The following is a 14,364-nucleotide window of genomic DNA, read 5'->3' as shown; positions in this document are numbered from 1 at the left end:
TCTGATTCTAATTAAATGGGAGCACAGTTATGTCTTTTATGAAATGTGTGATCCATAAAGTCAGCCTAATCCATTCTTGCTGATAACACACATTTATCCATTCACTGGCCAAACAGGTATGCATTTAATGATAAATGACTATGTATGTGTAAAGCACTAGTATAAGCCTGTGCAGTTTGTAGGGTCCACCCTCAATCAGTCATTGAACACACTACTGACAAAAGCTTCCTAAATTTCATAGTTAAGATAGGCATAGAAATAATTACAAGATATTGCAAAAGAGGACCAATAATACATTTTCCATCAAGCTATGGAAATACAGCAGGAAGACAGACTTAGCCTGACACAGAGGAGCAAGAAAAATTTTATGATGAAGGTCAAGGGTCACCCCCTCATGTTTCTACAGGAGTTAGTCAAGAAATATATGAGTTGGGCCTATAAGAAATACTCCACTTTACCGTTTTTGGTAAGAATGCTGCAATGTAAGCAGAAATATATACACCAGCTGTCATTCTGCTTCAGTGCTGAGGTCAGTAGGTAGACATGGGAGTTGTGTTGAAGAACTGAAGTCCCATCTAATGGGCAGAGCTATGATTCAGGCTTGTCACTTGTTATCCTACAAGAAAGATGGTCTAGTGTTGCCAAACCTGTAATTTGAAACTAGGAGTTTTTATATGAAATCTCTTGATCTGTCATTATTGGCATGTGATTAAAAAAATTTAAATGTACCATGTTTGCATATACAAAGAGGGTTAAAGCAAATCTCTAGGACAGATCATAACCTGTGAAGCAGATAGTGGTTGAGCTGAGCTGGAGGAACAGAATCTTCATATGTGGGAATTCTAGGAGGAGGGAAAGCTAAGAATAAAGGCCTAGAGACTGAAAGTATGACATCTGGACAGAAAACATGCAACACATTTGGTTTAGTTTAACTATTAGTATATGAAGGAGAGCAGAGGAAAATACGATACTGATAACTTAGGTATATGCACAATCATAAAAGGCTGAAGTGGTGTTTTTTTGTTTTTGTTTTTGTTTTTTGTGGTACGCGGGCCTCTCACTGTTGTGGCCTCTCCTGTTGTGGAGCACAGGCTCCGGACTCGCAGGCTCAGCGGCCATGGCTCACAGGCCTAGCCGCTCGGCGGCATGTGGGATCTTCCTGGACCGGGGCACGAACCCGTGTCCCCCTGCATTGGCAGGCGGACTCTCAACCACTGCGCCACCAGGGAAGCCCCCAATTAATTTTGTTTTTAAATTGTGTGGGCTGTAATTGTGTTTATTATTTATGGATAATTTAGGCAACTTATAGTTAGGTCTAAGAGATGTTTGTTCTCATACCCAGTAGAGAGTGACACATAACAAGGTAGAAGCTAATAAAGCAAAGCACAGGTTTGCAAAATTCAGTCTTCTTTTTGGCTGTCATTTGCATTTCAATTTTCAGTAGGCTAAAAGAAAACTAACATGCCAGCATCCATATAAGGTAGAGTAAGATAGTATAAAAGATGTGATAAATAAGGGAATCAATCATTCATTCACTCAAAAAATATTTATTTGACACCACTGTCTGCCAGGCACCATGAATTCCAGAGTGCTGTAGGCCATTTTATGTGGCATTGGAGAGGGAAGGTAGAAAGCAAGCAGTTGGCACTGAGTTTTTTTAGGGATAAGATTATTAAAATTTTTATCAGTCCATTACCCAGACTTTAAAGTTTTCAGTCCAGTCTATTGAGTCCTAACCATGCTGCTTAGATTATTGTTTTCTTTTATAATCTAGAGTAGAAGTGTCTAATGAGAGTCTTTCATTTAAAGTTCTTAATATTTCACTTTCTAAGGTTCATTATTTTTTTGTAGGTTGGATATGCCAATGTGATTTTTTAATATATTGATAACGTTTACTGATTACTTACAATGCACTAAGTACTAAGTGTTTTAGGAATAGTTCCTTGTTTTTCAGTAGAACAAACCAATGAAGTAGGCACTTTTACCTTCCCCATTTGTTAAGTGGAGAAATTAAGTCATATTGGTAAATGAATTAAGCCATTTAAACTATGCTAGAAACTAATGGAAAGATGTGGGTTCAAGGCCAGGTCTGGCTCTGTCTCTACTATCTAAACATTTCATTCATGCAAATGCTATACTGCATTTCAGAATAAGTATCCTACTCCATCAGCAACCAAAAATGCCTGAATTCCAGGTGTGGCAAGGCTAATAACTGTCCTTCTTAAGCACACAAATATACTTAATTTCCCCAAAATGACCATGTGTTAGTCGAGGGAATATAAGTGGAAATAAATTTTTTCATTGTTAAGCTAATGTTTTTAAGATGTTAGTATTCCCCTTTAAATCCGTTTATCCCATTTCTTTGGCTGAATAGTGACAGAAGCTCTAGGGTATGAAAGCCATAGGCTACAACCCTGAACCACTGGTAACCTGAATCATTGCACTGGAGAAAGCTAATCCCTGACTGCTGCATGAGCAACCAAAAAAAAAAATCTATCACAGTGAAGGCATTTATGGCTCTATTTAATTGTTACCAAGACTTAGTCTACCTTATACACCAAGAATTTCCATTGACAGTAATTTCTAATTACCTATTTCTTATCATAATTCAACTTGAGAAATTATAATTTGTGGGGAGCCTATTCATTTCACCAGATGATATAGATTTTCTCTTTATTTTGCTCTCTTTATATTTCATTATGGAGCCTAATCAATCTTCCACGAATTTTTTCAAATGCTTTGTGAAATGAGGCAAAAAAGAAAATAGAAGAAAGAAAAAAAGAAGGGAGGGAGGGAGGAAGGAAAGAAGGGAGAAAAAAACGAAAAAAATTAAAGAGGGCTAGAAGAGGAAAGAGGGAAACAGATTAGAAACAGTGATGCTCCATGGGGTTGTAATTGGGAAATGCAAGAAGTACTGTCGGTAAATTAACCCCAACCCCTCTTCTCAGCCTCTCTCTACTATAGGGCCATAAAAGCTAAAAACTCCTTTAGTCATGCTTCTTTGAAACTACTACTTCAGAAGGCATAAACAGGAAACTGCTAGGTTTTTCTGGGAAAGACTTTGCACTTTGGATGAAAGGGACAGATAAAGCTATACTGCTACTTCTCCCTTCGTCTTTCTCTCTGCTGTAAATAGAATTGTGCTATCTGGATTTGGGACAACTCTCCTTGTGACCATGACATGAAAAGACTGAAGAAAATCTAAGAAAGCCCTGGAGATGTCACACAAACACTACTCAGTTGCTGAGTGCACCCTAGCAGCCTCCTGCCTCAAGTCTTCTGTGGTGAGAAAAGTAAATCCCTAACCTTTGGCTAATTTTTCTCCGGGATTTTGTTTCTTGCAGCTGAAAACCTTCATAAGTGATTCAGGAATATTAAAGGAAAGACTAACCCTGAGGGTAGAATTAAGAAGTGATTGGTTGAAAAGGTAAAGAACAGGAAAATGTCAGAGTTGAGTCTAAAGGTCTATAAGGATGGTGGCATGAAACAAACAGTAGGGATATTCTGGAGGGAGACAAGTCTGGAACATACTGATCTCAAGGTGCATATAGGACTTCAAGGTGTAATAGGCAGATGCTCATAAATAACAATTTTCAAGTGTGTGAGTAGCCTGTAGCTTTTACTTGACAGTGAGAGCTGAGTCGTGGCAGTGGTTAAAAATCTTTAGGGATAGTAATTCAAAGGACAATGTGGAACATTCAGTGAGTGTAGACAAAAATAAATTATTAGTAGAAATAAGTAATAGTATATGAAAAATATATAAATATAGAAGTAAGGCAGAGCTCCAAGATGGTAGGTTGGCCAATAATATAAAATTAAGTAGATGGCTTCTAAGACAAAATATGAAAGTGTGTCTTCAAACTGATGTCTCTTTTCACATGCTGGCCTTCCCTTATAATATGGCCCTCTAGCCTGATCTTATGCTTAATTTTCCTTGGCCTCTCACACTTGCCACCATCCCAGGGCTTCTCCTCAGTTAAAAAACGTCTCAGCATTCCCTAAATTCATTATGTGAGTCAGAGCCATCCTACCAACTGTTCTTTTATTAATTTATTTATTTTTCCTTTTAGATGATCACTAGAAATCTTGTATTTTCTCTTTCCATCAGAGTCAATTTCTATACCACTTACAACAAAAAGACAGATAGCCAAATACAAAACTGGGCAAGACACTTGAATAAGCATTTCATAAAAGAAGATTCTGAGACAGCTAGTACACATTTGAAAGGTCCTCAACCTCATCAATAGTCAGAGAAGTGCGTATTAAAACTACAATGAATTATTATTACAAACTAATCAGATTTGCTACTGGTGAGAATGAAGAGCAACAGAAACTCATACATGCTAGTGGGAGTATATGACAAATTGATACAAACGTTTGGAAAGTTGGCATTGTTGATTAGGATTTAACATATACATACTTTATGTTCCAAGGATTCTAATTCTAGGTATATATTTAACAGAAATGGGTATGAAGGCATACCCAAAGAAATTTATAAGAATGTTCACAGTAGAATTTATTGTAATGGCCCTCAAATGGAAATGAAACTCAAATATCTATTCTGATTAGAATGGAAAAAAATAAATTGTGATCTATTTCATACACTATAATAATATAGTGAAGTGTAAAGAAAAACAGGCAAAACTGCTACATACAATATGGATGAACCTCACAAATATAATAGCAAATAAGCAAGACACAAAAGAATATATGTTAATCCATTCATATACAGTTTAAAGATGAGCAAAGCTTATATATTTTATATATATATATATTTTATATATGGTTAGAAGTCAGGAGAGGAGGTAATAGGCAGTATTTGGGAGAAGGAGGATTCTGAGTGTTATAAATGTTCTAGAAGTTTCTTGATGTGGGTGATGGCTATAAGGATTCAGAATAATTCATCAAGACACTTATGATTTCTGCTTTTTTTGGTATACATGTATTTCTTTAATAACATGTTTTTCAAAATTCCTATCCCCACTTCCCTTTCATAAGAAGTTTCTACTTCAGAATCTACTCTTGTTGACTTTTATTAATCCATCATTTTTGGTTCCAACCATACTTCTGGAAACTTTCATCCTTTTTATGTCACTTAGCCGTTCCTAGCAGTGGCTCTTTTATGACTTTTTTTCCCCTTGAATTTCCCAACTCTTTCTTGATTGACACCATTAATTTTCTCTTTGTCTCTCTCTTCAGCTTCATCTTCATAGACCACCCAAGAGAGCTATATAAGTCTACGTTATAAAGAAGTTTTCTAAATCTCCATTGAGAATGGAGGGGATTGTCTAGCCAGAGTATAAATGTCTGTTAAAATAATTTTGATAATGGATACACTGAAGTCTGCTAGATTGCCATTTCACTCACATAGTATCCATCACTCCTGTGCAGTTACATTTATATGGAACTGCTAATTCCTACCTTCCTTTCTTTGACTGAAAACTCAATGAGAGTTTTACCTGGTAGGCACTTACCATATTTTTTATGTGAAAGAAAGCTTGCAAAATACTGAGAGAATGGTTTTAGTAAGCAAAATAGTTAAGAATAAGAATTACAGGGCTTCCCTGGTGGCGCAGTGGTTGAGAGTCCGTCCGCCTGCCGATGCAGGGGACACGGGTTCGTGCCCCGGTCTGGGAAGATCCCACATGCCGCCAAGCAGGTAGGCCCGTGAGCCATGGCCGCTGAGCCTGCGCGTCCGGAGCCTGTGCTCCGCAACGGGAGAGGCCACAACAGTGAGAGGCCCACGTACCGCAAAAAAAAAAAAAAAAAAGAAAAAAAAAAAGAATTACATATAACATCTACTAAACAAGTTTATTTTGCTTTTTAATGGGAAATGAAAGGAAATGCATATTTAAGCCACTTTCTATAACTTCATATTTGTTGAGGACAGTGGAAGGTGGGAGGGAACCACCATTTAACAGTAGAATGTGTACAATCCAAGAGATATTTTATACCCTTCATAATCAACACTGCATTTATGAAGTGGGTCCTGTTATCCCAAATTAACAGTTTTGAAAACAGAAACTCAGAAAAGTCAAGTAACTAGCTTGCTTGAGATCATGTAAGAATTAAATGACCTAGTCAAGATATGAATTTCAGACTGAGTGATTCCAAAACCCATGATCTTTCTTCTTTACCATCCTGCCTCATTTCTATGAAGTTTAATGAGACATGCATGTATACTAAGGCAATCAGGGACTTCTGATTACTTGCATAACATTTTAAAATATATTTTATTGGCCTCCCTTTATTTTGATGATTAACATTTAATATCTAAATTAAGAAGACATTATCTTTATATCTTTTGTAATGCACCACTGTCACAGTTATCCATCAAACCAGTTGGAAGTCTTGGTTGGAAATTCCCAGAGACTGCTGATAACGGTGCTAAATTTCTTTTCATTAGTTCCATTCATTAACTTCAATAACTGAGTATATTAACTAGATATCACACATATATTAATCCCATAACTTATTAATGTTCAGAGTATAATTCAGTTGTCACCTTCTTAAATACATGATTTGATTGCTGAATCAAATAGAACTGTTATTTAAAGATTTTAAATACAAACTGTAACTGTTTAATGTTGTTCCTCTGATTTCTTTTTTTTTTCTTAGGCACACAAATACTAAAAACACTTTCTTACAAGCACTTATATATAAAGAGCTACTCTTTCACAATAGTAAACTATGTAAGTGTTATTCAGTAGTATTGAGGGAAAATTGCTTGTTATAGGCAGTATAATGGCTTCCTAAAGTAAACTGGGTAAAACTCCATCTACTGATAAACTTTTATTCTCCATCTCCCCTTTTTCAGGTAATAGTGTTAATGAGCATGGATTATATATAGAATGAGTTATAGTAATGACAAAGCACCAGAGTTGAGCTTCTAACAGTCCTAGTATATAGTTACTATCCTAAGTATTGTCTGCTTCCTGCTGACTGAGCAGCTCTGTACCAATGACATCACTTATAGGAAGCTCACCTATACTGCTGATTAGAGGTAGACATAGGGAGAGCAGATGCTAATAAGGAGGTAAGACCACAAAAGTGACAAAAAGAGGTTTAAATAGAGATGCCTAAGGCAAAATATATATATATATTCTAAAATATATTTAATATATTATATATATATGTCATATATCATATATATGTCATATATCATATATATGATATATATCTTACTCTTTTTTTAAACTCTTTAAATAATTTTACACAGACACAAACAAAGGTATTTTACTAGAAGTGCAGTTGAATACTCCTATAGAGTGATGTTCTGGACAAGGGGCAAAGGAGGAAATGACGTACATACCTTTGCTTGTCCGGCTTTTGTGATGGCAGGCATATTAAAGAGCTGGCCAGTATAAAAATGCAGACCACTGAACAGGATCACTGCAATAGAGTCACCTTCATTCTCAATTACTTCAAGGATATCCTCTAATCTCAGTGTTTCTTCCCCCTAAAGTCACGTTAGGCACAAGTTACATTATATCCACAATAACAAATTTGTCCCTTTACATTTCCCAATCTAAAATTCACCTTGAGATCTTTCCTACCGTAAGAAAAATCAAAGATTTTTTTTTCAAATTAATAATCTTCAAAAATCGGGCAAGAGCATGTATTTGAATATCTTTTTGTTATTAAGAAATGATAATAAAATAGTAAAAAAGGGGTTTATAAAATATCTTTGCAAAACCCTACTGCTTGATTTTATTCTTCAGTTTTTTACTTAATCTTTACTATTTACATACTTATAGATTGTTTCCTTCTTACTCCCATCAAATAAAATACCAGAAAGTACAGGATGTCCATAAAATATTAAATATCAAGGCAAATTTCTTGGAAATTAGTATTTTACTTATCAATCTAATATCATTTTTTCCAGAAAAAAAAGGCACATATACATCATTCATCTGAGTGTAACTTAACCAATATTTTCTATTAGTTTAAGAGTAAAATCTCCTCCATACCAATCTAAAGATCAAGATCCAAAATGAAGAAAATATCAATAAAACTCAATATTATCAAAGTTACTTTTCCCCCACAACTCCCCACCTAAGACTAGTGATCAGTGACTTTCTGAAAATTGTGAATGAAATTAGGTTTGGTCTTATAAACAACTTGAGTGAAAATAACTCACTTAGATATACATAGTCTATTTGTATCCTGATAATTCTCATCTATTTATGAAGTCTTCATTAATTTTCTACAGTGCTAAATCTGACATGATTATGAAGTCAAAGCATCATTAACTACATTAATATGTGGGGAAAACTCATTAAGGCATTAATGAATTTTCCTTCAATTATTTTTAATTTTTGGTAACTTACTATTTGCCAGTTACTGTATCCCACATTAGGCATATATAATATGTATCACAAATATAATAATGCTCTAATTTCTGCTAATAGTCTAAGACTTGTTTAAAAAATGATAATCTATAAAAATAGGATTGACAATGAAATCTTTGAATTATTAAGTGATGCATACTTTATACATAAAGAGAAGGATTTCAGTGATTCTAAGAAAAAATTCAGAGTAAAATTAATGATATCATAACCCCAAACTCTTTTTTCCCTTAGAAGAAGCTAATACAGTTTGTCCACCATAATTTCAAAAAAGTAAGGAAAGTGTTATATCTACTAATGCTTTATTTCTTTAAAGAATCAGTATTAAGCAAATAAGAAATATATATTTCAATGATAGATATGGTTCTCTCTCATGTTGACTTGCTCTAATCCAGTAATGCTAAAGAGTGGTCCCCAAATTATGATTAACTCATACAGCTCTACAACATTTGTCACTTTTATTATTTTTTTAAATATTGAGTATATTTCCCTGTGCTATACAGTAGGTCTTGTTGGTTATCTACCTTATATATAGTAGTGTGTGTGTTAACCCCAAACTCCTAATTTATCCCTCCCCTCCGCCCTGTCCCCCCGCCTTTCCCCATTGGTAACTGTAAGTTTGTTCCCTATTTCATTTTATTTACTTATTTGGCTGCATTGGCTCCTGGTTGCAGCACACAGGATCCTTGTTGTGGCGTGAAGGATCTATCGTTATGGAGCGCGGGCTTCTCTCTAGTTGGCGGCAGGCGGGCTTAGTTGCCCTGCAGCATGTGGGATCCTAGTTCCCTGACCAGGGAGCAAACCTGTGTCCCTTGCATTGGAAGGCAGATTCTAAACCACTGGGCCACCAGGGAAGTCCCCACTTGTCACTTTTAAAGTAAAAACTTGTGATATATTAGTGGCTATGCTCATTTTTGCTGGAAATAAGCAATTTATGTATAACATATGAAACAGATGTTGTTCCAAAGCTGTGAGAACTTTCTATTCCATTAATTTATTGCATGTTGGCAAATAGAAGTGAATAGAGTAGACCTTTAATTTCTCAAATTCGTTCTGGGTTGAAAGAAATAAATGTTCAAACATTTATATATAGAATGGTTTAACAGCCTGGGAGCATCGTACATATGTGAAACCTAAAATTTATTCTGTGTGGATCTCTTGGTGCCAAAATTACGCAAGATGCAGGGTTTATAGGTCAAAACCTGCACAACTTAGCCTTATATCTTTATTAATGTAAACTGCACAGTATTTTAGACCTTGAACACATGGTCAAGCCTGACTAGGTATTTCCTTCGTTGTCTGTTTAAATATAAAGGAATCTCAGAGATAAAGTAACTATCAGAAAGTCACATACCCAGTATGTTGGTGGGTCTGGGATTTCCCTGGGGAGTAATAGCGAGGTTCTAAGCCTAGTTTTTTTCTGCTACACCACATCCCTTTCTATTCCCCAGGCCAAGCTCAGAGGAAAATATTTGATCCTTAGATTAAGAGGGGCATAAAAGATAGGCATCATTCAATTTCAACAAGTATCACTAATTTTTAACATGATTTCAATGGCACCCACAGGCAATGGCATTTAAAATTGAAAATGATGTATGCAATTTGTCATCTCCTCCCATCTTATTGAAGAATATGGTAGACTCCAGTGGTATTAATAGGAAAATAGTTTGCTTGTAATAGCCCTTGAAAAATTAAAAAAAAATACACTTCTGAGTTAATTCTCTATTTTAAGCAAAATGACCTAACAGTAACAGAGTATAGGCCTTTTATACTTTCTTGAAACTTCCATTAAAGTAATGAAGATAATAAACTTTTGAAGAAAATGAAGAAAAAAAATCAATACTAAATAGAAGAATGATGAATATTTATCTTTCTCATATACCTCTCTTGGCTTTATAAGCCGCATACTTTTCTCAGTGTTAAGTCCATGAAGTTGAAGCTGTGACTCAATAGCATACTGGAAAAGAAAGATGATTTATTAAATCAAGTCCAGTGTACAGAAGTACATTGAAATAAGTCAGAAAAAATAATAAAATACAAATAAAAGCATATTATTGTATTAAGTGCAAGGTCAAGGTTAAAAGTGACTAAACAGAATATATCAGAGAAGAATTGCTTAACATAATTTACATGCAACAGTCTGAACATTCTTTGAAACACAAAATATTAGAAATGGATGGAAATGTAGGGGTCATCTAGACTTTAGGAGTACAATAGATTTTTAGAATAAGATATTAAATCATCTAATGCAAGTCAAAACAGAGTTTACAAAATAACCAAAGTGAGCAGTGGGGATTTGCTAGGCTCCAACAGAGAGTACAGAAGTGGCTTGTCCTAAGTAAGCTAGTAAAAGAGTAAGCTAGTAAAAGAAAAGGACATCAAGAAGTTCCCTTCATTGAGAGCCCAAGATATAAATGGGAACAAGAAATTTTAGGAACCTAGAAGTTTTTCAAAATAGGGGTTTGATCCTTTTTAGTAAGATCATGGTTATTAATTTGCATTAATTAAGTGCCTTAAAATTACAAGGTGTGGGCTAGAATACTTAGAAAAGACAGAAATCAAATTTCTCCAACACTAAAACTGAAATACAGCACTAAAACTGCAATATACTTTAATCTGTGTCTGTCTGTGTCTGGAACAATCATATTTCTTACCAACTGTGATTCCTGAAAAAGTAGCATGATTTTTTTTCTTGAACCACAAGAAATTCTTTTAGTCCTTAATACACTTTTTAAATTATAAAGTACCAGTAATTATGCTAGTGTGCTATGAAAACAAATGGACAAATAAATGTTTATATTCCTACTTTATGTACTTAAAAGGTTAAGTACTGGTATATGTATTGATTTAATTTCATAAAATAAAACAGCAACAAGAATTAATAAAACATTTATAACTGCACTTGATTTAGACCAGCGGTTTGCTCAATGTCTTTAAAAAGACTAATAAATCAGTGTTCCCATTCAATTCTTTCCTCCTTTAACACATGTTTTACTTGAACAAAAGAAATAAAGCTACAATCTATAAAAAAATACATAAATCAAAAACATTTGACAGATCTTTTTATTATAAGGTTACTAGGAAAAGACTAGTGAATAAACATTCAAGTCAGGCAAATGATATGCTGCTCCTTTAGGAAGAGTAGAAAGAATATAAATATAATTTGAAGAATCCTTACATGATCTGAAGGGAAGGCTTTAGCTTCTAGGAGAATTTTATACCGTTTGGGTGTAGGCTTGAAAAAGGATAACTGCAATGAAATGGATTTATTGAGATATGCGTTAATGCACAACTTAGACATTTGTTCATTTTATATATACCACACTTTCATTTTATAATCTCCAGCATTTTAAAGGCATTCATTAATTACACAGCTAGATATCTGTCAAAGGTACCTTCTCCGATTAGCCTTGTTTCCAGTAAATTCTAAAATGGAAGAAGATACTTGCTCATTATGTTTATCAATAGGAAAACAAATTTGGGAGAAAATGTGAATCAGATAAAAACACATTCTCAAACTTTACTTAAATGTTAATTGAAAAATTAACTTCCCAATGCGTTTAATGGCAATTTCTCTATTATGAGACAAATATCATGTTCTGTGTATATTTTATTTATATTGATTTATCTAGCACTGCAGAATTGGTTTCTAGTACATAAGATTTCTACAGTTTTATGATTTTATGAAATCTAATTTTAGGTCCAACTCAAAGTACTTTTGCCCTAATGAAACATTTGGCATTTCTAGAGACACCAGGGAGAAGTAGCTCATGTGTTCAGTGGGGCCTTTTCATTTCTCCACACAGTTCCTGGAGAAGCAATACTGACTGACAGTAATAACAGTGAGGATGATTTCTACTGTTAATTGGATGTTGACCACTGGCCAGGGTGCTAAAGCGATTTTCACATATTATCATGTTTCATGTGTACGAGGTAGGTATCATCATCCTCATTTTTACAGAGGAAAAAATTAAGATTTAAAAACCCTTGTCCAAAGTCAAACAGGTATTAAGTAGCCTAGCTGGGAGCCAAGCCAGAGGTGTCTGAACTGAAAACTATGCTGTTTACCATCATCGTTAACATACTCCACAAGTACTTTCCTTCAGGCATATTTAATAATCATGTCTATATTTTATCAATATAAAATATCAATATCTTAATTGTGCATCTTTGTCCTGTAGACGTTTTCAAAATCTCACTTAAGGGCCTCCCTGGTGGCGCAAGTGGTTGAGAGTCCGCCTGCCGATGCAGGGGATACGGGTTCGTGCCCCGGTCTGGGAGGATCCCATATGCCGCGGAGCAGCTGGGCCCGTGAGCCATGGCCGCTGAGCCTGCGCGTCCGGAGCCTGTGCTCCGCAACGGGGGAGGCCACAACAGTGAGAGGCCCGCATACCACAAAAAAAAAAAAAAAAAAATCTCACTTAAAAATGAAATACAAATTTTTCTTAGCATCAAACAATTACTATAGGTAAGATATTTCAAACCAATAATATATTTGACATTCTAAGGCATACACATTATTAAGTTCTTAGGATGTAAGAAACACCTAAACACAGTGACTCATTTAAGGTACCAGGTCCTTTTTCTCCAATTTAGTTTTATTTTCTAATTCTTTTTTAATCTACTCCCCCAAAATTAGTCTACAAAGACATACTAATCCATAGTCCCACCCTGCTAAAGCCCAGCATATTGGAAAACTGTCTTTCTGAAAAGCTCACTGTTTGCTACCATTCGTACATCATTGTTTTGAGTGTGTGCAGCAGTTTTGCTTTTTACCCACTGTGACTCTTATTCCTTATGTTCTGAGATAAGAACTATTCATTATTCTAAAGCTCTTTGCAAGAGTCAATTCTCCCATGGTTATGAAGAAGCCATTCTATCCTGGTCCAACATTTCCTGGTAGAAATGAAAATAACCTCACAACTTATTTTTAAATAAGTAAGTAAACCTCCAAATTCTCATGGATTAAAGATTGAAAAATGTCAGATTCTGTAAACAGTGTATACTAAACATTGGTGGAAAAGGAAGCTTACCAATAGAAGATGTAAATTAACAGTCAAACCATTCATTAGGGCTATTTCTTTCTCATTGGCTCCTGCAAAATAAATATATCATAATTTAGATTTTTCTATTAGTTCTAAGAGTACCTGGAAAAACAAACTATCACTCCTCATCCTTAATGTTTTCAGAGATAAGGACACATTTGATGTGTCATCACAAAGAAATGGAAGTTTTCCCACTTGACTCATTTTATCAAACGATAGCTGGACTCATATGCACATAGCTAGCTAAAAATTATATTTCCTTTTGACATAGTAAATAATAATAACATAATAGTGAAGCATTTGCTAAACTAAAAATGATTTATCCTATCATCAGCTAGGTTGCTAAATTCCCACAGAGTACATTTTTGTGGTAAGTGTATCTCCAAAAGGAATCTAAAAAGAAATGAAAGCCCATCACATTTTTAAAGCTGGTTGTTTCTAACATCAAATTAAAATGCACCTTTAATAAAAGAAGGCAATGTTGCTAAACATAATTCACTGTTATTACAGTGAGATATACAATACTGTAGTTCATAAGACAAAAGAGCTAGGAGCAAAGTACAAAGAGCTAAATAGCTATGGGGTTTATTTATACACACTCATATAAGATAATTAATAGATATGTATTGTCTGATGAAGAAAACACACAAAATTAAGATATCCACTACACAATCATAATCTGATATAATTCCTGTTAACAAGGGTTTTGCCACTGGAAACAGACCCAGAGACAAAGCATACATTGAATACTTAAGAACTCAGAGCACAATAACAAAGATAATAATACTTTCCCTATTTTTAGTTCTTATGATGTCTCTTAAAGGCAATTAGACCTGTTTAATAGGAATAATTTCTCTTTACTATCACTGAGAAAAATGGGCTGTGAGCTTTAATGTTTGTAAGGCTGTACTAGGTATTAGAGAAAATGCATCATACAAGTCTTGCACTTTGTATCCAATGAGATACTTCTG

The 14,364-nt window shown here is 34.7% G+C and overlaps 1 protein-coding gene across 1 annotated transcript in view; it reads right to left on the bottom strand.

The window, feature by feature from the left end:
• Window positions 1-14,364, bottom strand: part of KYNU (kynureninase) — a 101,709-nt gene that overhangs the window by 42,647 nt on the left and 44,698 nt on the right. Inside the window, 4 exon segments of the mRNA XM_060106815.1 lie at window positions 7,313-7,459; window positions 10,231-10,305; window positions 11,527-11,598; window positions 13,382-13,443. Coding sequence (XP_059962798.1) covers window positions 7,313-7,459; window positions 10,231-10,305; window positions 11,527-11,598; window positions 13,382-13,443 — 356 coding nt within the window.

The sequence above is a fragment of the Mesoplodon densirostris genome, chromosome 8, assembly GCF_025265405.1.
Source record: "Mesoplodon densirostris isolate mMesDen1 chromosome 8, mMesDen1 primary haplotype, whole genome shotgun sequence".
Taxonomy (NCBI): domain Eukaryota; kingdom Metazoa; phylum Chordata; class Mammalia; order Artiodactyla; family Ziphiidae; genus Mesoplodon; species Mesoplodon densirostris.
This window is presented reverse-complemented; position numbering and strand designations above follow the sequence as displayed.